This window comes from Zeus faber (genome assembly GCF_960531495.2).
Source record: "Zeus faber genome assembly, chromosome: 17".
Lineage (NCBI taxonomy): Eukaryota > Metazoa > Chordata > Actinopteri > Zeiformes > Zeidae > Zeus > Zeus faber.
This window is the reverse complement of record NC_137204.1, coordinates 26844258-26869257: the sequence shown is the minus strand read 5'-3', so window position 1 is coordinate 26869257 and position 25000 is coordinate 26844258. Positions and strand designations below refer to the sequence as shown.

The 25000-nt window shown below is 46.2% G+C and overlaps 1 protein-coding gene across 1 annotated transcript in view; it reads left to right on the top strand.

The window, feature by feature from the left end:
• Positions 1 to 25000, top strand: part of rxraa (retinoid X receptor, alpha a) — a gene marked incomplete at its 3' end in the record, with an annotated part of 145912 nt that overhangs the window by 113990 nt on the left and 6922 nt on the right. Inside the window, exons 4-7 of the mRNA XM_080018195.1 lie at positions 1678 to 1828; positions 4142 to 4321; positions 11408 to 11577; positions 23848 to 23977. Of these exons, the coding sequence (XP_079874321.1) occupies positions 1678 to 1828; positions 4142 to 4321; positions 11408 to 11577; positions 23848 to 23977 (631 nt within the window). The remainder of the gene's footprint in view (positions 1 to 1677; positions 1829 to 4141; positions 4322 to 11407; positions 11578 to 23847; positions 23978 to 25000) is intronic.

The window sequence follows — 25000 nt, the reverse complement described above, 5'->3', positions numbered from 1 at the left end:
TATGTATATAAGTATATATACTATACATGTATATATATATAGAATCCTATCCGGAATCTTATCCGTAAGTTGTACACCAATAGTGGTGATCAGATGAAAGATGGAACTGGAAGTTGCCTAAAAGGTCATTTGAAAGGAGCTGCTCCCAGCAAGCAGCTTGGGTTTGGTTCGGTCCTCAGCCTTCACCTGACGTAGCTGCTGTGTGGTAGCAGACGGGCGGGTGTTGTAATGTTCCAGGATCCATCCAACCAGTGGTTTACCAGTCCATGATAGTTTCCACTCATTCCCACATCCTCACCAGAGCGGCTGTTTTTAAGTTGCTGGTTGTTTTTAAGTTGCTGGCTGTTTTTAAGTTGCTGGTTGTTTTTAAGTTGCTGGCTGTTTTTAAGTTGCTGGTTGTTTTTAAGTTGCTGGCTGTTTTTAAGTTGCTGGTTGTTTTTAAGTTGTTGGTTGTTTTTAAGTTGCTGGTTGTTTTTAAGTTGCTGGTTGTTTTTAAGTTGTTGGTTGTTTTTAAGTTGCTGGTTGTTTTTAAGTTGTCGGTTGTTTTTAAGTTGTTGGTTGTTTTTAAGTTGCTGGCTGTTTTTAAGTTGCTGGTTGTTTTTAAGTTGCTGGCTGTTTTTAAGTTGCTGGCTGTTTTTAAGTTGCTGGTTGTTTTTAAGTTGCTGGTTGTTTTTAAGTTGCTGGTTGTTTTTAAGTTGTTGGTTGTTTTTAAGTTGCTGGTTGTTTTTAAGTTGTCGGTTGTTTTTAAGTTGTTGGTTGTTTTTAAGTTGCTGGTTGTTTTTAAGTTGCTGGCTGTTTTTAAGTTGCTGGCTGTTTTTAAGTTGCTGGTTGTTTTTAAGTTGCTGGTTGTTTTTAAGTTGCTGGCTGTTTTTAAGTTGCTGGTTGTTTTTAAGTTGTTGGTTGTTTTTAAGTTGCTGGTTGTTTTGAAGTTGTTGGTTGTTTTTAAGTTATTGGTTGTTTTTAAGTTGCTGGTTGTTTTTAAGTTGTTGGTTGTTTTTAAGTTGTTGGTTGTTTTTAAGTTGCTGGTTGTTTTTAAGTTGTTGGTTGTTTTTAAGTTATTGGTTGTTTTTAAGTTGCTGGTTGTTTTTAAGTTGTTGGTTGTTTTTAAGTTGTTGGTTGTTTTTAAGTTGTTGGTTGTTTTTAAGTTGTTGGTTGTTGAGGGGATGGTATCTCAGGAGGTAGAGCTGGTGGTCTAGTGATCTAAAGGTTGCTGTTTCGATCCCAGGCTCCTCCTGCTAGCATGCTGTAGTGTCCTTGAGCAAGACACTTAACCCCTCATTGCTCCTGATGACTGCGTCCGTCGCTGTTTGAATAATTGTAAGTCGCTTTGGATAAAAGCGTCTGATCAATGAAATGTAGTTGCTGGTTGTTTTGAAGTTGTTGGTTGTTTTTTGAGTTGTTGGTTGTTTTGAAGTTGCTGGTTGTTTTGAAGTTGTTGGTTGTTTTTAAGTTGTTGGTTTTTTTTGTGTTATTGGTTGATTTTGGAGTTATTGGTTGATTTTGGAGTTGGTTGTTTTTGGGAGTTATTTGCCGTTTTTGAGTTATTGGTTGTTTTGGAGTTATTGGTTGTATTTCAAGTTGTTTGTTGTTTTTCTTGACTTGTTGCTTTTTGGGGTCTTCATCCACAGACGTGCGTTATGACATGTCTGTGTGTGTTTGTGTGTGCTGATGTTCCAGCTGAACTCCCCCATGAACTCGGTCAGCAGCACGGAGGACATCAAGCCCCCGCTCGGCCTCAACGGCGTGATGAAGGTGCCCGCCCAGCCTTCGGGCACGCCGCTGTCCCTCACCAAACACATCTGTGCCATTTGCGGCGACCGCTCCTCAGGTGAGAATAAAATCACAATCACATCAGCTCAAAGTCTTGTGTAAAACGAGTCCGAAAGAACCATTAACTCGCTTTTTTCCAACCTTGTTGTTTCTGCCATGGCACACTTTTTCCAATTAAACAATCCCAATGCACTAAACCGATATCCTGTTAACCGCTGGAAACGGCACAAAACACGTCACAAAACACGTGGAACTGAACATAATTGAATTATTATGGCTGGCTAATAGTTAGTGCTGCAGGACACAGGAAACAGTTCGTCCGTAGCCAACAAATCTTTCACGTGACTGAGTGGTCTGGAGTCACTCCAACAATAGAGTGAATCTTGATTGACTCACAATCATTGCTCAAAGTGGGCCGGCCCCCGACACATATATTTCCACTTCAGGCACTGCTCACAACATTTGACTAAATACATTTAAAAAACAAAGTCAAGTTATTTGCCATAATCGATATTGGATGTGGCTGATTTACTCTTTGCCTTCCACCAAAATAAATAACTGTGACAGAATTAACTGATTCTTGTGAGAATTCCATTCACAACTCAGAGCGGAACCGACTCTTTTGGCTCTGGTTGATGGTTCAGGAAGTCCTCCCTCGCTCACCGCGCGTTACGCCGACTGAACCCGACCGAGCGACGAAGGAGTCGGAAAATGGCACGGCTCCTTTTACAGAGCGACTCGTCAAGAGCCGAATCTCAAAAAAGAACCTTTCCTCAGTTCTCGCTTTCAGGGTGAAACTTGTAGAGCTGCTGTTCTAGACGAAACTGCTGAATTTGATTGATTAGGGCAGCCTTGCAATTTCGATCTTGCTACACAAGAGCTGGTTTGCATTATTTAGATAGAATTTAAAACATTTCACGGCACACACACGGCAAACACGGCCTTAACCCCTTTTATTTAATGTGCCTCGTTGGACCTACACTCATAACATATACTCTGCCAAACACTTTGCCAAAGCCGGTGCCATTTCTTAGCGTTCCAACCCCAGAGCCTCACTTCACACCTCCCCGGCTCCTCTCCGGTGGCTTTCTCCGATGTGTGAAGGTGGGGTCCGTTCGATTTTGACAAGGAATGAAATGAATGTGCTCGTGGTGGTCGGGACGTCGTGGCTCCGAGCTGCACCTACTATCGCCACGGTAACCAACTGTTACCTTCCAGCACTACGTTACCGGTGGCGGTGCACTGGATCAGACGGCGACAACATCCACCGTCCCCCCCTTCCATTTCCTCCGTCAGTGTAAATGTTGTTTATAGCCTCTGCCTTCTGCTGGCGCAGGTTTTTATCGGTTCCTTGTCCGCACCTAATGCGTGATCCATTTAAGATTACGGTCGTAAATGGCTCAGGTGTCGGAGCAAGATATCCACATTCCATACGTTCCGTAAGCTGAATTTTGCTCATGGTTTACCCCATGCTGTGCTTGGTTTCACCAGCTTCTTGGAGAGCTGAAGTCAAAACGGTGGTCGGTGAAGACTTAACCCTAACCCTAAAATGAGGGGGCATGTACATCTTTTGTCTCTTGGTATTCCTGTTGAAAAATAATAAAAATAATAATAAAAATAATAATGATTCAAGAAGATGAACTCAATTTACTCACTTTATCAATTCAATCCAATCAGTGTTGAAGTACTTTTACCAAATCAGTCCATTTAATGAAATGAACATTTATTTGTTATAATCATATTATTATTGTTATTATTATTATTATACGCTCAGCACATTACAAAGATGAAAATAATTTTGAAGCATGTATCTACTAACAGTTTTTGCTTTTGTTTAAATTTTCATAAATGTTTTCATATAAAATGTTTTATATATGCCTGTTACCTGTTACCTACTGTATATACAGTATGTATTTGTGTGAATCAAATGCATAGATATCTCAGATGTACAGAATGTGGCGTGACAGTTTATTTAATGTACCTGTATATATAACATTTTATACAACTTAATTCATTTCAGATCTCAGACAATAATCAAATAATAAATCAATTGAATAAAATACATTTAAAAAGTTCCCATATTTATGTCTTTACATGGTGTGTGTATATATATATATATATATATATATATATATATTTATATATATGGTTTGTATAGGGTAAATATATATATATATTCTTTGCCTATATATAAACGTGACAAAGTGTTAACAAAAGCCCGAGATGGACTCCTTTCCAACGGCCTGGCAGGCGTTTGAAAGTAACCCTAGTGTTGGACAGCTGATGGCGTTAGCACCTTCCTCACAGTGACTCCGATCCTGACCCCCGTCCTCTCCGTCCCCTCCGTCCCCTCCACCTTCTCCGCCCGCAGGTAAACACTACGGCGTGTACAGCTGCGAAGGCTGCAAAGGCTTCTTCAAGAGGACGGTGCGCAAAGACCTGACCTACACCTGCCGCGACAGCAAAGACTGCATCATCGACAAGCGCCAGAGGAACCGCTGCCAGTACTGCCGCTACCAGAAGTGTCTGGCCATGGGCATGAAGAGAGAAGGTACAGCACATGCCTTTGAGGATAATGGGCCGCTTATCCACCCTGTCCCCAAGCCAAAGGACCAACCACCGGGTCAAAAAATGACGTTCATCCTGAGAAATACTACTTTGGGGACGTACAAGTTGCGTTATGAACATAAAGAAGGTGTAGTTCACCATCGAATTATGAACTAGAGCAGTATTTCCATTCTCGTGCTAATACTGTATAATAATGGCGTCTATATTGGATAGAAAGTACGGTTTTGTTTTCAAATCACACATCTAAACGAGCCAAAGATCACTGAGTAGGTGACTGTAAGAGAAAAATCTCTTACAATCTCTTACAGTCGCTTCTAGTGCGGAGCTCCACCCCCAAACAAAGCAAATAAAAACAGTGTGTTTTTATTGCAGATGTATTTAATTTACTCCATTTCCTACTCTCACGTAGCAGACCGCAGATCGCTTCTTGGGGCAAATGCCCCGCCCTGAGCGCTCTCACTCTCCAGCGCTCCGAGCAGGAAGTGCTGCGTTCAGGGCAAACTCTGAAAACGACCTGTTCTACTACTACTAGAAAACTACTAGCTCTCTCTCTTTTTTCACCATACATTTGTTTGCATGGCCTGGCACCCAGACGGAAGTTTGATTTAAAATTCATACTAAAATATGATCAAATATACTTATTAAATGGAGGGAGTTAGATTTAAAAGCCTGCCTCTAATATAAGCCTGCTTCCAATGAAGGCCTGGTACCCTCTGCAGCTGAGGTAAATAAAGGCCCCGGTCACTATTTGGGGAAATATGGTATATAGTAAACTAAGTTTGGCGACCCCTAACCCCTGAGTTTGTGGCGACCCCTAGCGGGAGCAGCCGAAAAAAAGAAGAAGTAAACTAAGTTTGGATTCCGTCTTTGGTCAGTGGTAAGTATTTGATGAAGTTATCACTCAACTCAGCAACTAATTTTCAACCCTTAAATATTAACAAATATCTGATGACTGTCATTTATTGCCACACACCCACATATTATCCTCCGAATGGGCCGGAGGTAAATGAAGCCGCTTTTCCACCAATGTACAGGAACTAAACAAGGAACTATTTAGACCCGGAACCTTGTGAAATGGGGGGCTCAACGGGCCTGGCGATCTTTTCACCGCATGGTACCGGCTCAACTCGACACGACTCTATGCGCCTTTTTTGCTTTTCCGTCGGGCAAAGGTTGTGGATAGTACCCGACACCTGAAACTTATTTTGGTACCGCCTCCGTCGCGGTTCCAAGCGAGCCAAGGCGATACCAAAAGGACAGGGGCAAACACTGCAGACTACTGATTGGTCAGAGAGGATGGTCATTGCGCCACTGCGTCATCATTGCGCGACACGGGTAAGAGAGTGACGAGGGTGAGGGTGAACTATCTACTATCTTTGCCCTGAAAAGTACCACCTCACTTGCAGGGACCTTTTAGGGACCAGGGACCGCCCACAGGGTTTCCCCGGGTCCTTAAAAGGTCTTAAAAGGTCTAAAATCCAATAATCTGGATTTTAGGCCTTAAAAAGGGAAACCTGCAGAAACCCTGAGCCCGATTGGAGCCACCCTCACAGCTAGAGTAAGTTCCTCCAGTGGAAAAAGACCGGCGTTCCTACGTATCGGGAGCACATTCCCGGCTTCTTAAAAAACTCTCATCTGCTTTTTATTCCTCCGTCAACAAAGACGACTTGTAGAACTTGCGGAACTTTCCCAACGCCCCGTCGACAACGCAATCGCTCAGCGCCGGGTCGGCTCCCCGCTGAAGGCGTCGGGTGAGGACACAAGCGTCTTTGTGCGATTCTCCCGTCGCCTTCTCCGGGCTTTTGCTCCCGGCCGACTCTGAGGACCTGATTGGCGTCCAACCATGAGTTGGACGGGAGCGAGCGGTCAGCGCGGCGGCGCTCCAGTTCCACGTGTCACACGTGTTCCGTAATGGAAAAAGAGAGGAGAGTGGACGGAGGTGTGTGGAGAGGGAAGGGCCGGCGAGGTGTGAATTTTAACACTTCATTGCGGTTAAGAATATTAGAACTCTTAGCACCTCCGGGAGGCCGTTCACACATCCGCTGAATCGCTGACTGGCACTGAACCAGAGTGTGATATAAAACCACCAGAATTTAAACTCAACCATAGAACGCCAGGCCAGAAGCACCGTTTAAACACCGCTTTTTTTCTGCGTTTTGGCTGTGGCGTCGCGGTTATCATTAGTGCGCGCGTGCAAATGTGTATGTGTGTGTCTTCCTGCGCTGGTGTCTACCAAAGAACGGTAAAAAGAAATTGAAATCAGAATGACTCTGTTCCGCCGGGTTGCCGTTTACCTGTACGAGGCGTTTGTACTGGTGAGGTCTGGTGCCTTTCCATACAGATGATTGGCTGAAAAAAAAAGAATAAATGAAAAAGATACGAATAAAATGAAAAATATACTAATAAAATAATCATTAAATATAAAAATCGTAATACAAATAGCCAAATAGCATAAAAAAACACAACAATCTGAAAAAAATAACAGAAATAATAATAATAATAATAAAAAAGTAAAGTAAATATAAAAATATAAATTGCCAAACAGCATTAATAAAATCTTAACAGTCCGAAAAAATACAAATAATAATGAAATATTATAGAATAAAAAAATAAAAAAGTAAAAAATACAAACAAAAATTGCCGAACAGCATTAAAAAAAATAAACAGACTGAAAAAATAGAAATAATGATAATATATTATAATATAATATAATAGAATAAAATAATTAAGTAAAAAATACAAACAAAAAAATAATAATAGAAATTGAAGAAAAAGTTAAGTATATTAAGTATAGTTAAAGTAGTGACATTTATAAAACAAAGTATATACAGCATGTACAAATGCGATTCTATGCGCAGGATAAGTTATTGGGTGTGCGTATACACGCCCGTGTGACGGGGGCGGGGCTCTTTCCGAGACCAATTTGTCTCGACCGCACCTTGCCCCCTGCGCCTGCTTTTATTTCTATATATCATTGCTCGGCTCCGTTCTCCATTCAAGGATATTTTCATTTACTGCCTCCCTTTCACCTCAGCCCCCGGTGCTCCCTAGCGCTGAGCCTCCCCCGCCTCCCCCCTCCTCCCCCGGGGTGAAGAGCACGAGAGACGGAGGAGCGAGAGAGAGAGAGAGAGAGAGAGAGAGAGAGAGAGAGAGAGAGAACAAGGCGGCGGTAGCCCGACAGGCTAAGCGAATCCACAGAAAAACAGGATTAAATGAATTTATGCTCCCCAAGTCGGAGGAGAAGAAGGAGAGAGAGAGAGAGAGAGGGAGGGAGGGAAAAGGGGGGATGGTGGTTGTAAATAAAGCTAACATGATTTCAGCCCTCCTCACCTCTCGCTGACTCCAGCGCAACTATTCTACCCTTGGGCTGACCTCCACCCGCCAGACGGCAGCTCCTCCAGTCCAACGCGGGGCCCCTCGCTCGCTGGCTCGCTCGCTCTGTCTCTCTCTCTCTCTCTCTCTCGCTCTCTCTTCCCCGCTATCCCCCCCTTCCTTCCCAGAACCCCGCACTAAAAACCACATGCACACACAGACACACACACACACACACACACACACACACACACACAGAAACACACAGACACACACACACACACACACACACACACACAGACACACACAGAAACACACAGACACACACACACACACACAGAAACACACACACACACACAGATACACACACGCACACAAACACTCACACACTCTCACACACACACACACACACACACACACACACACAGAAAAACTCACTCACACACACACAGAAAAACTCACAAACACACACACGCACTCACACACACACACACACACACACACACAGAAAAACTCACTTACACACACACACACAGAAACTCACAAACACACACACGCACTCACACACACCGTCACACAGACGCACACAGAAACACACACAGACACACACTCACACACAAATACACTCGCGCGCACACAAACACACACACTCAAACACAGACACACACTCAAACACACCCAGAAACACGGACACGCACTCACACACAAAAACACTTACGCACACACACACTCAAACAAACACACACACACACACACACACACACACACACACACTAGAGTTTTGTTGCTAATCATGTTATTCGCCTGGAATACTGAACAATCACAATATGACAGAGCTCCCGGTTTTCTTCTTTTTTTTTTTCTGTTGTTTGTTGTGGTTGTTTCGGGGGGAAAAACAATGATTTCCCCCCCAAAACAAAAACAAAACCACCACACTTTCCTCTGTAAAAAGGGAAAACGCTTTTCTTTTTTCTTTTTTCTTTTTCTTTTTGCCTGAGCGCTGAAATGGGGCGGTCGTGGGGGAGAAAACGTGGTTTGGGATTGATCTGTGGCATCGAAGTGAAGCTCTTCTGTGATGATGTAACATATGACATGAAATGGATCCATTCAAAAGATTAAGATACGTTCAAATAAAAAAAATAAAACAAAACAAATTCAGATAAAATTTGGTAAGTTATCATGAGTTAAGTTAAGTTAAGATATAAGATATAAAGATAATCTAACTTAAAATAAATATTTAATAAAATCAAGCAAATTAAGATCAAATTGCATAAGATCATTTAAGATATGATATGATATGATATGATATGATATGATATGATATGATATGGTATACAACACTTCAGGTGTTACAACAGCGTTAGTTGATGGAACAGTGTAAGTCAAAAAATTTGATAAAAAATAATTTAATTTAATTATGATTTAATATATGTATGCATATAAACAGAACCCAATGTGGACAGGTGGCACGACGCTAAAGGTGCAAATAGTACGTAACAACAATGTTGATCAATAACATGCGTGACAGTAATTAAGTGCCATTATGTATAATATATCTATAATCTCGTGAGATGGTGTAGTATTAAAAATAATAATTATTATTATAATAACAGCAATTATAATGATAACAATAAGGATAATTGTACTAATGGTAATAATGATAATATTAATGACAATAATAATAATAATAATAATAACAATCATAGTAGTAGTAGTAAGAACAATGGTTATATCGCTAATATTAATAATAAGAAAGAAAATAAAAGAAAAAGAAAAAAACACGACAACAACAACAATAATGATATATAATTATGACCGCAAATATAATAATACTTCAACTGAAGCGGAGCGGGACGTAATGTCCAGATTAAATAAGTATTTTTCTGCGGCTGCTATTAGTGCGTGCAGCTTTTCGGAAAAAGGTAACAGCAAAACAAAGCGCCCACACAGCCCCCCGCAGCCCCCGCAGCCCCCGCAGCCCCTCTTCAGGGAGGACGGCTGCGTGGATCTCCGTTGCCTCGGCGACAGAGTGCCGCGGCGTCAGGCGGCCGGTCGGCCCATCGGACGGCCTGGCTGGCGGGGGCCGCCGCCAGATATTTATTTACAAGGAAGAAGGACTGTTCAGTCCAAGCTCAGTCAGAAAATAACAACAAGAATGTTTTTGTTTGTTTGTGTGTGTGTTATTGTTTGGGGGAGGGCTGTGAGGGTGCGTCCTCGAAGGCCCCTCTCTCTGCTCCTCTTTGTTGTGTGTAATGTACGGTGTAAAAGGTTTTAAATGATTAGAACGTCCATCCCCACTCAAGCCATTATGGATGACTCAACTCCCTCTCTCTCGCCCTCTCTCTCTCGCCCTCTCTCTCTCTCTGTCTTTCTCCCCCCCCCTTCTCTCCCCCTCCCTCTTTCTCTCTCTCTCTCTCTCAGTCTCTCAGTCTTTCTCTCTTCTCTCTCTCTCTCTCTCTCTCTCTCTCTCAGTCTCTCAGTCTTTCTCTCTTCTCTCGCTCTCTCTCTCTCTCTCTCTCAGTCTCTCAGTCTTTCTCTCTTCTCTCCCCCTCGCTCTCCGCCTCTCTCTCTCCCTCTCTCTCTCTCCCTCTCTCTCTCACTCTCCCCCCTCTCTCGCTCTCTCTCTCTGTCTCTCTCCCCCTCCCTCTTTCCCTCTCTCACCCTCTCTCTCTCTCAGTCTCTCAGTCTTTCTCTCTTCTCTCCCCCTCGCTCTCCCCCTCTCTCTCTCTCTCCCTCTCTCTCTCGGATGGGTTGTTGTTGTTTTTCGGGACATCAGCCACAAACACAGTTCAATCCACTATTAAGTTTGTACACGCTGCACACAAGTGAAGGGTGTGTGGGTGTGTGTGTGTGTGTGTGTGTGTGTGTGTGTGTGTGTGTGTGTGTGTGTGTGTGTGTGTGTGGGTGTTTTTCCCAATGCATATGAATTCATTTAGATTTTATAAATCTACAACCAGGGCACTGGGGCTGGAGTCGAGTGTAAACACCAAATGAAAGTGGGTTTGAGAGTGAATCAGTGATTTTCCTGTGCCTCCCAAACCGCTGTGTGGAGGAGCAGCAGCAGGAATCGTCCGCTTTGGGAGGTTTCCAGTGCACATAAGCCGACATTCCTAGAGTGGATTTTTTTTTTACGATGCAGCAGATCCATGAAAAAAAAAGAATAATAATAAATAATAATAATAATAATAATTATTATTATTATTATTAAAATTATAATTATAATAATAATAATTATAATTATAAATATAAATAAATAAATAAATAAATAAATAAATAAATAAATAATACGTTTTCCAGATTTTTTAAAATGTTTCTTAATTAGATCAGATACGCCTCTATAAATCGGAATCAAAATCCGAATCCGTTCATTTGGGACATGTACATTTTCATACTACAAGGCATTTGTCTTGGTGAAAACATTCCAAACAAACAAGCCTAAAAATCCAAAACCTAAAACCCGCCCCCCACCCCCAAAAGAAAATCGGAACAAATCCCAACTCTTCTGGACTTGACTTGACGGTGCAATTCAAATCCCTCCCAAAGGACTTGGTCATTTATGTCACTGTTTATAAGTCCCCTGGATCCTGACGTTCCCTGACCCCCGGTGTTTTTTGTACGCCGCCCCCCCAAAAAAAACCACGACACCATCTCCCCGCCGCGTGGAGACGGGTTTCGTCGACGCGAGCTCGGCCCATGAAGCCGGTCGTGACGCTTGGTAAGCAGCAGTAGTGACCGAAACCAGTTTTGTTACATGCAGCCGTTCAGGAGGAGCGCCAGCGAGCCAAGGACCGCAACGACAACGAGGTGGAGTCCACCAGCAGCGCCAACGAGGACATGCCGGTGGAGAAGATCCTGGAGGCGGAGCAGGCGGTGGAGCCCAAGACCGAGACCTACATCGAGAGCAGCCTCGGCGTGCCGTCCAACTCGGTGAGTTCTTGGGGGGGGAACATGAAATATGAAGGCTGCTGTGGATATAAATATGTGTTTTCTGTCGCTCGGGCCAAGCCTCCAACAGTATCGGTTTACAAAGTGTAGTCAGCGGAGGCACATGCTGGAGCCGTGTACACACGCGGCAGGAGTACATTGGGAACGGGTGGGGTTGACATTCTATCCCGTAATTTGCTTCACTTTGGCGGGAATTTTGCACCCACGCATGCAGCCAGTCAGATCGTCATGGGGAAGGACATTCGTCCCGTAACTCAAATGTTTTTCATGAAAATGTCTCCAACGGCAGAGCGAGTTTCACTCAAAGAGCGGCGACGCCGCGTCGCAGCGGGGGGTTCCGCTCTTTTCGGTTCCGAGAAAAAGAGCAGTCAGTTCTCCGCGGGGCGCTCGGTGAAATGAGTCGTTCCGTTCCGTTGTCCCCGATCTTCTCTTTCCATACGATTGCGGTGGGCGGTCGGTGGGTCAGCGAGGGAGGACTTCCCGAACGACAGAGGCGAGCTGATTGTGTTCGGTTTGCGGACTGAGGAATTTAATCCGTCGAACCGGAGTGAGTCCGGGCCCCTCGAGTCATTTCGAAGATGAGTTTGCGACGCATCGTTCCCCTCCCTGACGCCTCCGTCGCCCCTGCAGGCCCCACTGAGCACCAGGGACCAGCACTGGCCCGGATGTGCGCAGCTGCAGGGGTGCAAAGTAATGGATTACAAGTACTTTGTTCCCGTACTTAAGTGTTTTTTATTCCATTTTCCAATTACTCGTACTTGGGAGAGCTTTGGCTTTGACGCCGCCACATGTGAATCCTAGATCTGCATCATCCGTAGAAAACAAGCTCCAGTAGAACTTTGCGAAGTATGATAGACTCTGTTGTATCAAGACACTGGATATGACAAGTATGTTGACTTTTAGTACTTTAAGTACATTTACTTGAGATGTAGTTTCAATTTTATTTTACCCCGTTTCCTTATGGAACCAAACCAGCAAGGTGCGTAATGGGTACACTTAGCCTGCTTGGGCTAAAAGGCCCGAATGGCGTTGGGTCCTCGCGGCGCCTGCCTGGTTTTCCCCCTTTGCAGTGAGCTCGCATTAGGTCTTTGCCACGCCCTGCCCCCTTCTGGCCGGTCCTCGTGTGGGAATTCTCCACCCCACCCCCCCCACCCCTCCGCCTTTCCCTCCCTTCCCCTTCGCGCCCCGTCGGAGGTGGCCGGTGTGTATTTGTCTAGGGTGCCGGTTCACCTGTTCACCTTGCATCCCCCGGCCAATCAGCTCGTCTCCGCTCGGTGGCGGGCGCGGAGCCGCGGGCGGCGGCGAACACATGAATAATGCAGCGGAGCCGACTGTTCCTGAAAGCAGCGCACAAAGCCCCGGCTTTCTCAGGAATTCTGCTGGAACAGGAGAAACAGAGGGGCCTCGCAGGAGCCTGCCGGGGGAGATGGGGGGGGAGCCAAAAAAAAAGGACAGAAAGGGGGGAGGGAAGGTTGGATTGAGGGAGTGAGGTAATGAGGGAATGAGTTAGTTGGGAAATGAGGGAGGGAGGGAAGGAGGCAGGGTTGGGCGAGAGAGGGAGGGAGATAGGAAAGGAGGGAGTGAATGAAGGAGAGAGAGGGGCGAGGGAGGGCCAGAGGGGGCAGAAATAGGGGGGGGTGGGTGAGAGAGGGAGTGAATTGGGGAGGGGAAGGCAAAAGGGGACAGAAGGGGGGAGGGAGGGTTGGAGGGGGTGAGGTAATGAGGGACCGAGTGAGTTAGGAAGTGATGGAAGGAGTGAGGGTTGGGTGAGAGAGGGTGAGGTAAACAATAGGGGAGAGGGGGAGAAAGAGTCGAAAATGGACAGAAAGGGGGGAGGGAGGGTTGGAGTTAGGGAGAAAGTGGGGGGGGGGCTAGTGTGTGAGGTAATGAGGGAATTAGGAAAGGAGGGAGGGGGGAGGGAGAGAGTGAGCTAATGAGGGAACGAGTGAGTTAGGAAGTGAGGGGAGGAAGGAGGAAGGGATTGCGTGACTCAAGGGGGGAGGAGGAGAGAGAGAGAGAGGAAATGAGGGAGTGAGTGAATTAGGAATTGAGGGAGTGAATGGAGGGGAGAGAGGGGGAGGGAGAGTCAAAATGGGACAGAAAGGGGGGAGGGAGGGGGGGAGGGAGAGGGGAGGGGGTTTGGGTGAGAGAGGAGGGAGCGGGGGGAGCGGGGGAGGAGGGAATTAGGAGGCGAGAGAGAGGGTTGTGAGCGAGCGGGGCAAGATCAACTAGGGAGAGGGTGAGAGAGCGACGGAAGGAGGGAGGTGGTGAGAGAGGGGTGAGACCACCCCGGGTTCCTCCACTTCAGGGGGGGAGGGAGAGGAGCGATGAGTTGGAAATATTGAAAACTGTAAACCCAGCTATTTTGGTTGGCGAGGGGGGGGAGGGGGGGGGGGATGAGTCGCTGGCGTCTCCCAAACGCTAATGCACTCAGTGTGTTTGGGCTCCCTGACTTCTCATGGGGGAGAGATGGAGGGATGGAGCGAGGGAGGGATGGAGCGAGGGAGGGATGGAGAGAACGGAGGGATGGAGAGACGGAGGGGGATGGAGGGGGTGGAAGAGATAGAGAGACAGAGGGATGGAGGGACGGAGGGATGGAGCGAGGGAGAGATGGAGAGATGGGAGGGATGGAGGGACAGAGAGACGGAGGGATGGAGCGAGGAAGGGATGGAGAGACGGAGGGGATGGTGAGATGGGAGGGATGGAGGGGGTGGAGAGATAGAGAGACAGAGGGATGGAGGGACGGAGAGACAGAGGGATGGAGCGAGGGGAGGGATAGAGAGATGGAGAGAGATGGGAGGGATGGAGAGACAAAGGGGTGGAGATACAGAGGGGTGGAAAGAAGATGGAGGGACGGAGAGATGGAAGGACAGAGAGATGGAGGGACAGAGGGATGGAGAGAGACAGGCTGGGCCGCCAGGGGGCGCTGTGAGCAGGGGCCGGTGCCCATGTTAAAAACATCACGTGTTAATCCTCAGCTTCCTTTGTCGTTGGTGCAAGATAATCCTCCATTAATGAGCTGCTGATACAGGAGCGGAGTCTTGTTCCATTATGTCCTCCACACACCTCCCTCCACCCCTCCACCCCTCCACCCCTCCATCCCTCCACCCCCTCCACCCCTCCACCCCTCCGCCCCTCCATCCCTCCACCCCTCCACCCCTCTATCCCTCCACCCCTCCGTCCTTCCGCCCATCCATCCCTCCGCCCCTCCACCCCTCCATACCTCCGCCCCTCCATCCCTCCATCCCTCTATCCCGCCGCCCCTCCATCCCTCGGTCCCTCCATCCCTCCGCACCTCAGCCCCTCCATCGCTCTGTTCCTCCATCCCCCGAGCCCTCCATCCCTCTGCCCCTCCGCCCCTCTGGCCATCCATCCCTCCATCCCTCCGCCCATCCATCCCTCTCCCCCTCCATCCCTCTGCCTCTCCATCCCTCTGCTCCTTCATCCCTCCACCCCTCCATCCCTCAGCCCCTCCGTCCCTCCATCCCTCCACCCCTCCATCCCTCCGCCCCTCAGCCCCTCCATCCCTCCGCCCCTCCATTCCTCCGCACCTCAGCCCCTCCATCCCTCTGTTCCCCCATCCCTCCACCCCTCCATCCCTCCGCCCATCCATCCCTCCGTCCCTCCACCGCTCCACCCCTCTTCCCCTCCACCAGTCCATCTCTACGCCCCTCCATCCCTCTGTCCCTCCACCCCTTCATGCCCCTCCGTCCCTCCATCCCCCGAACCATCCGCCCCTCTATTCCTCCATCCCACCACCCCTCCATCCTCAACTTCTCTTTTTCCCCTCTTTCTTTCCGTTGAAGCTACATGCCAACGACGACGTTCCGTCGTTGGAGAAAATGAGGGGCTTTTAATTTCTCTTCATATTATTGGATGGCGGATGTGAAAGGGTCAGCGTGGATTTTTTATTGGGGGGGGGTTTGATCCGTTTCATTGTCCCGTAGATCAGCACAGTAGAAGGGCCGGGGGGGGGGGGCAGAACGCCGCTAATAAGGACGCGACGCTGTTTATACGAAATGCGTTCACGGAGAGAGACGGTTGCTGTGGCAACAGGCGGCGCACTGAGTAGTTTAGTGAAAAACGTCTAAACGAGGGGAAGGGAGCAAAGAGACGCTTTTTGACCTGAGTGGATAAGAGACGGATGATTTGTCCAGACATCGTCCTCAATGTTTCACTTCAACTGAAATGTTGAGAAAGGCTCTAAAAGGGTCTAGAATAGGTAAAAAAAAATAATAATGATGTTTTAATATGATCAAAAAATGTAAAAAAAAAAAGGTCTAAAAAGGTAAAAAAAAAAAGGTCTTAAATGGTCCCATAAAACGTCAATAAAGGTTTAGAAATAAATCCTGAAATGACCTTCAAATTTCTTCAAATTGTCTAAAAATGGATCGAGAAAAGGTCTAAAAAGGTCTTAAAAATATGGAAGAAATAAGAATAAAATTGCTCTCTGATACATCCCTCTCTCTTTTATTCATAGTATAGTATATGTTTTTTTATATATATTTATAAAAATCATATTTATCCTATTTAAACTAAAGTCTCCATGTTAGAATGTAGTATAGTAAATATAAAGTAGAGATTATAGTTTCAGCCGCTTTCCACCGCTGCGTGCTGACACTCTATAGGTGAATCATTTGGGATTTCCAGTCCCCCCCCCCCCCCCAAAAAAAAACATGGAGAATCCTAAATAATCCTGTTAGGCTTTAAGGTCTTTTTATTTATTTATTTTTTTTTTTCCGTCCCTCTTCGAGTTGAAGTGAGGACACCGTTTTGGGAGGACGTGCCAGAAAGCCTCCCTCCTGCCCCGCCCCTCCCAGGTCCCTCCTTTTGGGAGGCACTGCCCCGTGCTCTTATTAATCACGGGGCCCGGGGCGCGCCGTGAATGGCCCGGCCGCCGCCGTCTAATGGGTCTGGCCGCGCTGAATGGAGTGTGTTTATCTCATGGTGACCTAGAACAGCGGTTAAACAGGCGTTAGTAATGTGCCTCCCGCCAGACGGGGGGGCTCCTCGCAAGGAGGGGGGTGGGGGGGGGCGGGGGGCATGCCATCGTTTCACTCTCACTCCGTGGCCGGGGCGTTCTCTCCTCCGCCGCTCGTCCATCCATCTCTGTCATCTTACCCACCCTCCCTCTCTCTCTCTCTCTCTCTCCCTCGCTCGCTCTCTCTCCAGGGCGTCCTTAAATCGGGTCCTTAAAAAGTCCTTAAAATGTGTTAAATCCAGCTTTTACGAATATTAATGAGCCTAAGAAAGTCGTTAAATATGCTTAAATTTGAATTTAATTTGAATTTGTGAGGTCTTTATGAGGCTTAATTAACATTTACTTAATATTTAAAAAAAAAATTATATTATCTATTTATCCAAAAACAGTTGTACTTTGAGTTGCGAGTTTATTTAGTTCCGTGTCAGAGCTCGTAATTCATTCTGCTCGTACAGCCAATCAGTTTTCCTCATTAAAATTAATTGAAATGCCATTCATCCGTTCCAGCCCGCCCCCCCCCAATTTTTTTTGTTACATGTTTTTAAATTTAATAAAATGTATTTAGAAATAAAAAATATTGTATGTAAACATAACAAAACATAATAAAAGAGAATGTAAAGAAATAAACAGGTTGTTTTTTTTCTATGAATCCATGCCTTAATTCAGTCGACATCCTCCGCTTCTTCTTCTCAGCACCTACTTTCTGGGGATCCATGGTAAGAAAAAAAAGAAAATTGGCAAAATAACTGCACAAAAAAGCCCAAAACGCAAAAGAGATGCTTCCACGCTCCGGTCACCACGTGAAGTGAAGGAGTGAGACGGCGGATTCGCTGGCCACGGCCCGAAGGTGTCAAACTAAACAGGTGCAAAATGGTCGAAAAGGTTCTAAAGATAAAGGGGCAGTCGAGAAAGGGTCTATAAAAAAAAAAAAAAAAAAAAAAGCCCGAATGTATATAAATAAATAGATAAATAAATAAATAAATAAATAGATAAATAAATAGATAAATAAATAAATAAATAAATAAATAAATAAGGTTCGAAAAATGTTGAAAAAGAAAATGTAAAAAAAAAAAAAAGGTTCCACTCCCTCCGACGCTAATTGACGTTAATTTTTCCGTCAGATATTTGGGCACAAATCTCCGTCGGATCTTAATCCCTGTGCGCGTGTGTGTGTGTGTGTGTGTGTGTGCGTGTGTGTGTGCGTGTGTGTGTGCGTGTGTGTGTGTGCGTGTGTGTGTGCGTGCGTTGATGGCGCTCGGTCGCTCTCCCCCCGCGCTTCAGATGCGGGACACTGGCTAATTTCCATCCAATATTAATAACGTTGCCACGCCGATCCGTGCGAGAGCCTCGGCTCCCGCTCCAGTGTGGTTGGAGCGGGATAATGAAAAATTGAAAGGCAAATCTTTCGTCTGGCCCCCTCCCCTCCGCCCCCTCCCCTCCGCCCCCCTTCCAAACGTAATGAAACTTTGATGGGACGCTGTGCGCGGCCGGCGTTCCTGCCAAAAAAATATATGTATAAAAAAAATAAAAGCCCGAAATGGAGACTGAGAACCTTCCCCTCCCTCCTCTTCCTCGCTCGCTGGTTCCAGCCCCGCCCCGCCACCCCCTCCCCTCCCCCGGCGCTGGCTTGGCTGCCAGCCAGTATTGTGGTGAGTGAGATATCTTCTCGGAGCCGGGCTGACAGATGCAGCGAGCGCGTCCCCCGGTCGCCCCCCCCCCCCCCCACGCCGCCGGGGAAAATATGGATACGCACAAATGCAAAACACCGAGTAATAATTAAAACCCGGCTCCGCCGCGCCGAACAAGTTGTTGGCGCGACGTCGCCGTTGGTCCGCCCGCTGGGCGTCGCCACTGTCGGCTTCCAGTGATTTGCGGGTTGCCGGGCATGAACGGTCACCTCGGCGGACGTACCTGGCGACCCGCGCTCGCCGGCACTCTTATCTGAACTTGGCGTTGATGTGAAAACGGTTTCCCCGAAATTGGGTATATTGTGTGATTACAACCGCAGATGTAAAAATTTCACAAGTTTGCAAAGGCTGGCAGTGGCGATTAATATTAAAAGCCCGTTCAATTAAAAATGTATTAATTTCAAATGTATTATTTAAATTCGATTAAATTAAAAAAATTGGAAAGAGCCAAATATATAAAAACACATACGTAATATTCAAACTGTTATTCTATGATAACATTTTGCGCAGGATAAATAATTGCCATCAGCATGTAGGATATAAATTATAAATTATTACTACATAATAGCCAACGGAATCCTTGAGGATCCATAATCAGGTTTCTCAAATTGCCATTACTCAATGAACAACCTTGTTTATACACTGATTAGCCACAGCATTAAAGTGAACAGGTGAAGTGAATAACATTGATCATCTGGTTCCAATGGCACCTGTCAAGGGGTGGGATATATTATTATAACATAAATAGTGTTATATATTATTATTATATATATACTGTTATGTATAATTATTATATAGATAGTGTTAAATATTATTATTATATGAGGCAGCAAGTGAAGAGTGAGTTGTTGAAGTTGATGTGTTGAAGCAGCGTAAGGATCTGAGCCACTTTGACAAGGAGCACATTGTGATGCTGGACGACTGGGTCAGAGCATCTCCAACACCACAGCTCTTGTAGGGTGTTCCCAGTATGCAGTGGGTACTACCTACAAAAAGTGCTCCAAGGAAGGACGACCGGTGAACCGGCGACAGGGTCTTAGGGGCCTATGGGCTCATTGATGCACATAGGGAGTGAAGTCTAGTCTGTCTGGTTCGATCCCACAGAAGAGCTACTGTAGCACAAACTGGTGAAAAAGTGAATATTGCTATGATAGAAAGGTGTGGAACACACGGTGCATGGCAGCTTGCTGCGTATGGCAGCGCTCAGAGTGTCCAGGCTGACCCCTGTCCACCCCTGAAAGCACCTACAATGGACACGTGAGCATCAGAACTGGACCAGGGAGCAATGGAAGAAGGTGACCTGGCCTGATGAATCACGTTTTCTTCCTAACCTAACCCCACCCATCATGTGGATGGGTGGGGTTAGGATCCGATCCCATGGAGCATCTGTGGGACGCTCCATGGGATCCCAACGCACAACTTCCAGGACTTAAAGGATCTGCTGCTAACGTCTTGGTGCCAGATGCCACAGGACACCTTCAGAGGTCTAGTGGAGTCCGTGCCTCCACGGTCACAGCTGTATTGGTGGCACCAGGGGGAGCTACACAATATTAGTGTTATCAGTGGTGGTTTTAATGTTGTGGCTGACTGGTGTATGTATATATATATATATATATATAGAGAGAGAGAGAGAGAGAGAGAGAGAGAGAGAGAGAGAGAGAGAGAGAGAGAGAGAGAGAGAGAGAGAGAGAGAGAGAGCTTTGTGTTGTATAAAGGCAAATCTGTAATCCATCATATCGCACTTTAGCTTCAACCCTTGAGTCATGGCCCGGCCATCACAGCCACACAGGCATGTGGACGGTCATAAGTCATACGACAACACAAACCACTCACCCCCTCCTACAAATTCCTGCTCCCCGCCTTGAAGTACAGTTTGTACAGTAGTTCGATAGCGGGGGATTCTATCCGCAGTGTGTCATCTCTGCAGGCGGCAGCGAGCGGGAGGAAGCAGGTCGGTGTAAACACGGCGAGGAAGAGCGAGGAAGAGCCATGCAACATTCATGAGCCTCGCCATGTTCAACCACAACTCTGGGACTTGTATTCTTCTGAGGGGGCGGCTCAATGAAGCCCCCTTTGTTTTCCTTTGGTTTTGGGGGGGGAGGGGGGTGGGGGGGGGGGGGCTTGCCCTTTTGGAATGAATTATCCCGAATATGTGTTTATGTTATGAGTGTAGTTTCGCGAGGAATACGAAATGGACCAAAAAGAAACAACAACAACTGTCGCCTCCTATAGCGCTGCTGTCCACGGCTCCCACGGAGATCAGATGCTAAAATATTTATAAGATGCCTGTTTTCTTTTCAACCCCCCCCCCCCCTCCCCCCCCCAACCCCCAAAGTAAAAGTTACAAAAGTAATAATAATAATAAATTTCGCTTTTCAAAACAGTGTTTTTGGAAAGGCTTTGTGTCTGGGCAACCTTTTTCATATTTTAAGCGCCGGTCTCTGATAGTCTCTGCGGTCGGTGTGAGTTTCACACCCGGGGGAGGGAGGGAGCGCTGGAAGAGTGGAAGGGAGGATCGGAGGGGGATGGAGCGGGTGTAGAGAGTCTGAGGCGAGGGGAGTTCCTCTTCTTCTTCTTCTTCTTCTTCCTCTTCATCTTTAAACTGATCTTCTCCTGAGAGCGGCCGTTGATGTGCGGATCCTGGAAGCTCTCACCATCGATCGCCGGGATTTGGCGCGAGGGAAGTTGGGGCGGGGTTGACCCCCGATTCACGCCTGGATCCTCTCAATCCGGGGGATTCTGAGAGAGAGAGAGAGATTATGCACAAAGACGTATGCGGTTTTTTTTTCCCTTTCTTACTCTTTGTTGACAGACGTACACGTAAATGATCCGGGACCCTCGGGACCGGGTTAAATAAGTCGTCTGTGATTGACAGTCTTGGTGCCGAGTCTGTTTTTTTTTTTGTTGTTGATGTTGTTGTTTAAGTTGTTTCTTTTTTGTTTTGTTTTTTTTATGTTTTTTCTGCACAGATGGATTTACATTTTAGGGCAAGTCATGGGCATGCTGCATTAAGATTCCACCACTGCTCACAGACTCCCTCTGGATCAGTGGGAATAAAATACATTCAGAAAATTCCCTTTGAATCTGAAGTATCGGGGCAATTGAGGACTGCTTTTGTTTGCCTATTGACTGCCGCTTCAAATACAGACGGCCAAAGAATCATCAATAACAAATTATGTCTAAAGAAGACGAATAAGTGTAGAAAATGTTAATTGTGTTGTATAGTTTGCCTTTGTGATAGTAAAATGTTACCTGTCCAAACATTAAATGTGCAGGAATTCTCCTCAATGCAGAGAGATCTTAATAATTAATATATTGTCATTTTAAGTCATTATACTTTTATTAAAGTAACTTTATTAAAGTGATTTTGTTCACGGTGACTCTTAAATTACTCTTGTCAAACTTGACACTTACGTGTCAAACTTTGCAGGGGGGAAGGTTAATGATTTGAGATTAAAAAAAAATTCTGAATTATACAAAAAAATTTGCACAAATTTCCAAGTATTAAAGAGGAATTCTCCCCCGGGTCTCTCTTCCCGGAGTAGAAAATGTGCTTAGCTACAGAATAAATCTAGCTCCCAACCATCCCAGAGTCCAGGGATTTGGCTCTTAACTACCGTGCACGCACCAGCTTCCTGTAGTTATTGCCAATCAAGAGCAGAGTTTTACTTTGTTTAGATGCATATCTCAATTTGCTCCTGCGCCTTCCAGCCGTTCGGACTGCGCTGTCACAGAGAAATAACCAGTTCAGCCTCAATCTGTTAAATGCATGGCTAAGGTTGCTCCGTGGTGGAATTTCCCTTGTGATTGATGAAGGAGTGATTGTCTCCCCTACTGTTGTCTCAAGGTTATATATTTACTTTCCTTGCTTCCTAACTCCCTCTTTTAATATATACATGATAATAATCAGCTGTAGGTGGATCATGGATTCCAGCTTTCTTGATTCACTGGTTCAGATTAATATTCCTGCTATATGCTGAACCTATATCCTTTAGGAAATCCTTTAGGAGAGTCACTTGTGCATGATGCCTACTATGTCTCAAGAGTGACTTGTCGCCTACTACAGTATGTCACAAGAGTCACTTGATGTCTACTATGCCACAAGAGATACTAGTCCTCTACTTTGCCAGTCACATGTCGCCTACTATTCCATAAGAGTCACAAGTCGTCTTCTGTGCTACGAGATTCACTAGTCGTCTACTATGCCGCTGGTCTGACTAACTGTATAATATGCCACAAGAGACACTTGTCGCCCATTACTCACTTGTTACCTAGTACACCACTTGTTTATGCCACAAGGGTCTATAGTCGCCTTCTAATTTACAAGAGTCACTTGTACCACAAGAGTCACTTATCTCTTGCTATGCCACCACAATGAATGGTCCCCTACTCTGCCACAGGATTCACTAGTCCTTACTATGCCACAGGATTCACTAGTCCCTACTATGCCACAAGAGTCAATGGTCACCTACTATGCCACAAGAGTCAATGGTCACCTACTATGCCACAAGAGTCAAGGGTCACCTACTATGCCACAGGGCACTAACTCTATTATGCCACAAGAGACACTTGTCGCCTATTACTCACTTGTTACCAAGTACACTACTTGTTTATGCCACAAGAGACACTTGTCGCCTATTACTCACTTGTTACCTAGTACACTACTTGTTTATGCCACAAGGGTCGATAGTCACCTTCTAATTTTCAAGAGTCAATTGTACAACAAGAGTCACTTCTCTCTTACTATGGCACAAGAGTCACTTGTTGCCTATTATCCCATTGGAGTCACTTGACCCCTTCTCTGCCACAAGATTCAGTGGTGACAAGAGTCACTTATCCCTACTGTGTCAGAAGAGTCAATGGTTGCCAACTATGCCTCAATAGTCAGGGGTCCCCTAATATGCCACAAGAGACACTTGTCGCCTGTTATACCACAACAAGTCAATCCTCACTTCCTTGTCGTTGGCTTGACTGCTTTCTTTTGATCATTACAGCAGCCACAGTTACAAAATCACACCATTTGCACGTTTCCTGAATAGTGCAGTGTGCATGGGGGCCCTGCCCAGCTCAGTAATGAGCTCCCACTTGAGCTGCAAAGCACTTGTTCTGCAGTGGATGTGCAACAGGGGCCTCTTGAGCTCCGCTCGCCGTCCAAAAGGCTGATTTGTGTGTTGGCTAAAAGGTCCCCAAGGAAACGGCCGGCGCGGAGAAAGTCATTTCTTTTTACTAGCTGCTCTCTGCAGGTATTTCCTCCTCGAGCTGCGGCAGAATCACTGTTTATTTTCCCCCTCCAACTTTCTCTCCTCCGCAGAGATTTTTCAGAGGCGGGTGTGTGGGTGTGTGTCAGTGTGTGTGTGTGTTTGACGGGGTGTTTCTCTATGTGGCGTAGGGCGACGACGTGCATGTGTGTTACCATGAGGGAGATATTGTATCAGGAGGGGGAAACGCCAGGCTCATTATGCCACAATGCAGATACTAGAGGATGCAGATCACGTTCACACAAACTTTGAGTGACACTAATAAACCCTTTTTTCAACCGAATAATTGCTCTTTCTTCATTTGCGTGTCCTTCTCTTTCCTCAGCCCAACGATCCAGTGACAAACATCTGCCAGGCGGCAGACAAGCAGCTCTTCACCTTAGTGGAGTGGGCCAAGAGGATCCCCCATTTCTCTGAGCTGCCGCTCGACGACCAGGTCATCCTCCTGCGAGCAGGTCCGTCTCACATCCTCACTTCGCCCAAACCCAAACTCAAATTGTCGATGCGGGTTAAAAAAAAAAGTCTCCTTCTTTCAGGGTGACAACAGTTTGTTTGGATGGGATATATTCATATGCGAACGTAAAGCGAAAATGACAAGGGCACGCAGTATTCAACAAATTAAAATTCCAGCGGCGTCTTCCGGCATGAATCGCTTTTTCCGGCGCGATCTAACTTTAAACCGTGCGGCGTGTGAGTCACAAAACGAGCGCTGAATGCTGAGCGTGTCAGGGCCTCCTCCGCCGCCGTCGATTCAGCAGACTCACCGTGCCGCTCGGCGCTGCCGCCGCCACGCTGCACAGGGGAGCTGCAGCCCTCTGCTGGCGGCTTCACGCAGCTGCGCCGCAACGTCCCATTTCAGGGGTGAAACAATGGATGACAAGTTGTCCCTCTATGCGGCAAGAAAGTGGACTTTTATCAAAAAAAAAAAATTTATAACATTATTACATTACATTCGATATGTGACATTATTTCTGGGGAATTATTTGTGGCAATTGACGACTAGGTGGACAGCCCAGCTATTAATGGCAGTGGTAGATGGATGGATGGATGGGTGTGTGTGTGTGTGTGTGTGTGTGTGTGTGTGTGTGTGTGTACCACAGCGGGCCGTGTTTGGAATCAGCAGCAGATGAATGAAAAAGCCCGGAGTGGATCCCTGCGGCTTCAGCTGCCGCGGCCCCGCTCTCCCCGGGAACCAGCGAGGTCTTTCGGGGGCGCTCGGCACGTAGCCCCTGTTGGCCGCCTGTCGCTCCAAATTACACCACTCGACTGTCAATAACATTTTTTAAAAAGAAAGGGGAGGAAGAGGGAAAGAAAAAGAATATTGGTAGTATTTCACATTGTAAAAAAAATAAAATAAAAATAAATAAAATCGAAAATTCTCCGCCCGCCGCCATTGCTTCGCTGATTTTCCTCCACGGAGATGAAGAGCCTTAAGAGAGAGAGAGATTATATTTTATATAATTTAATTATTTTTATTG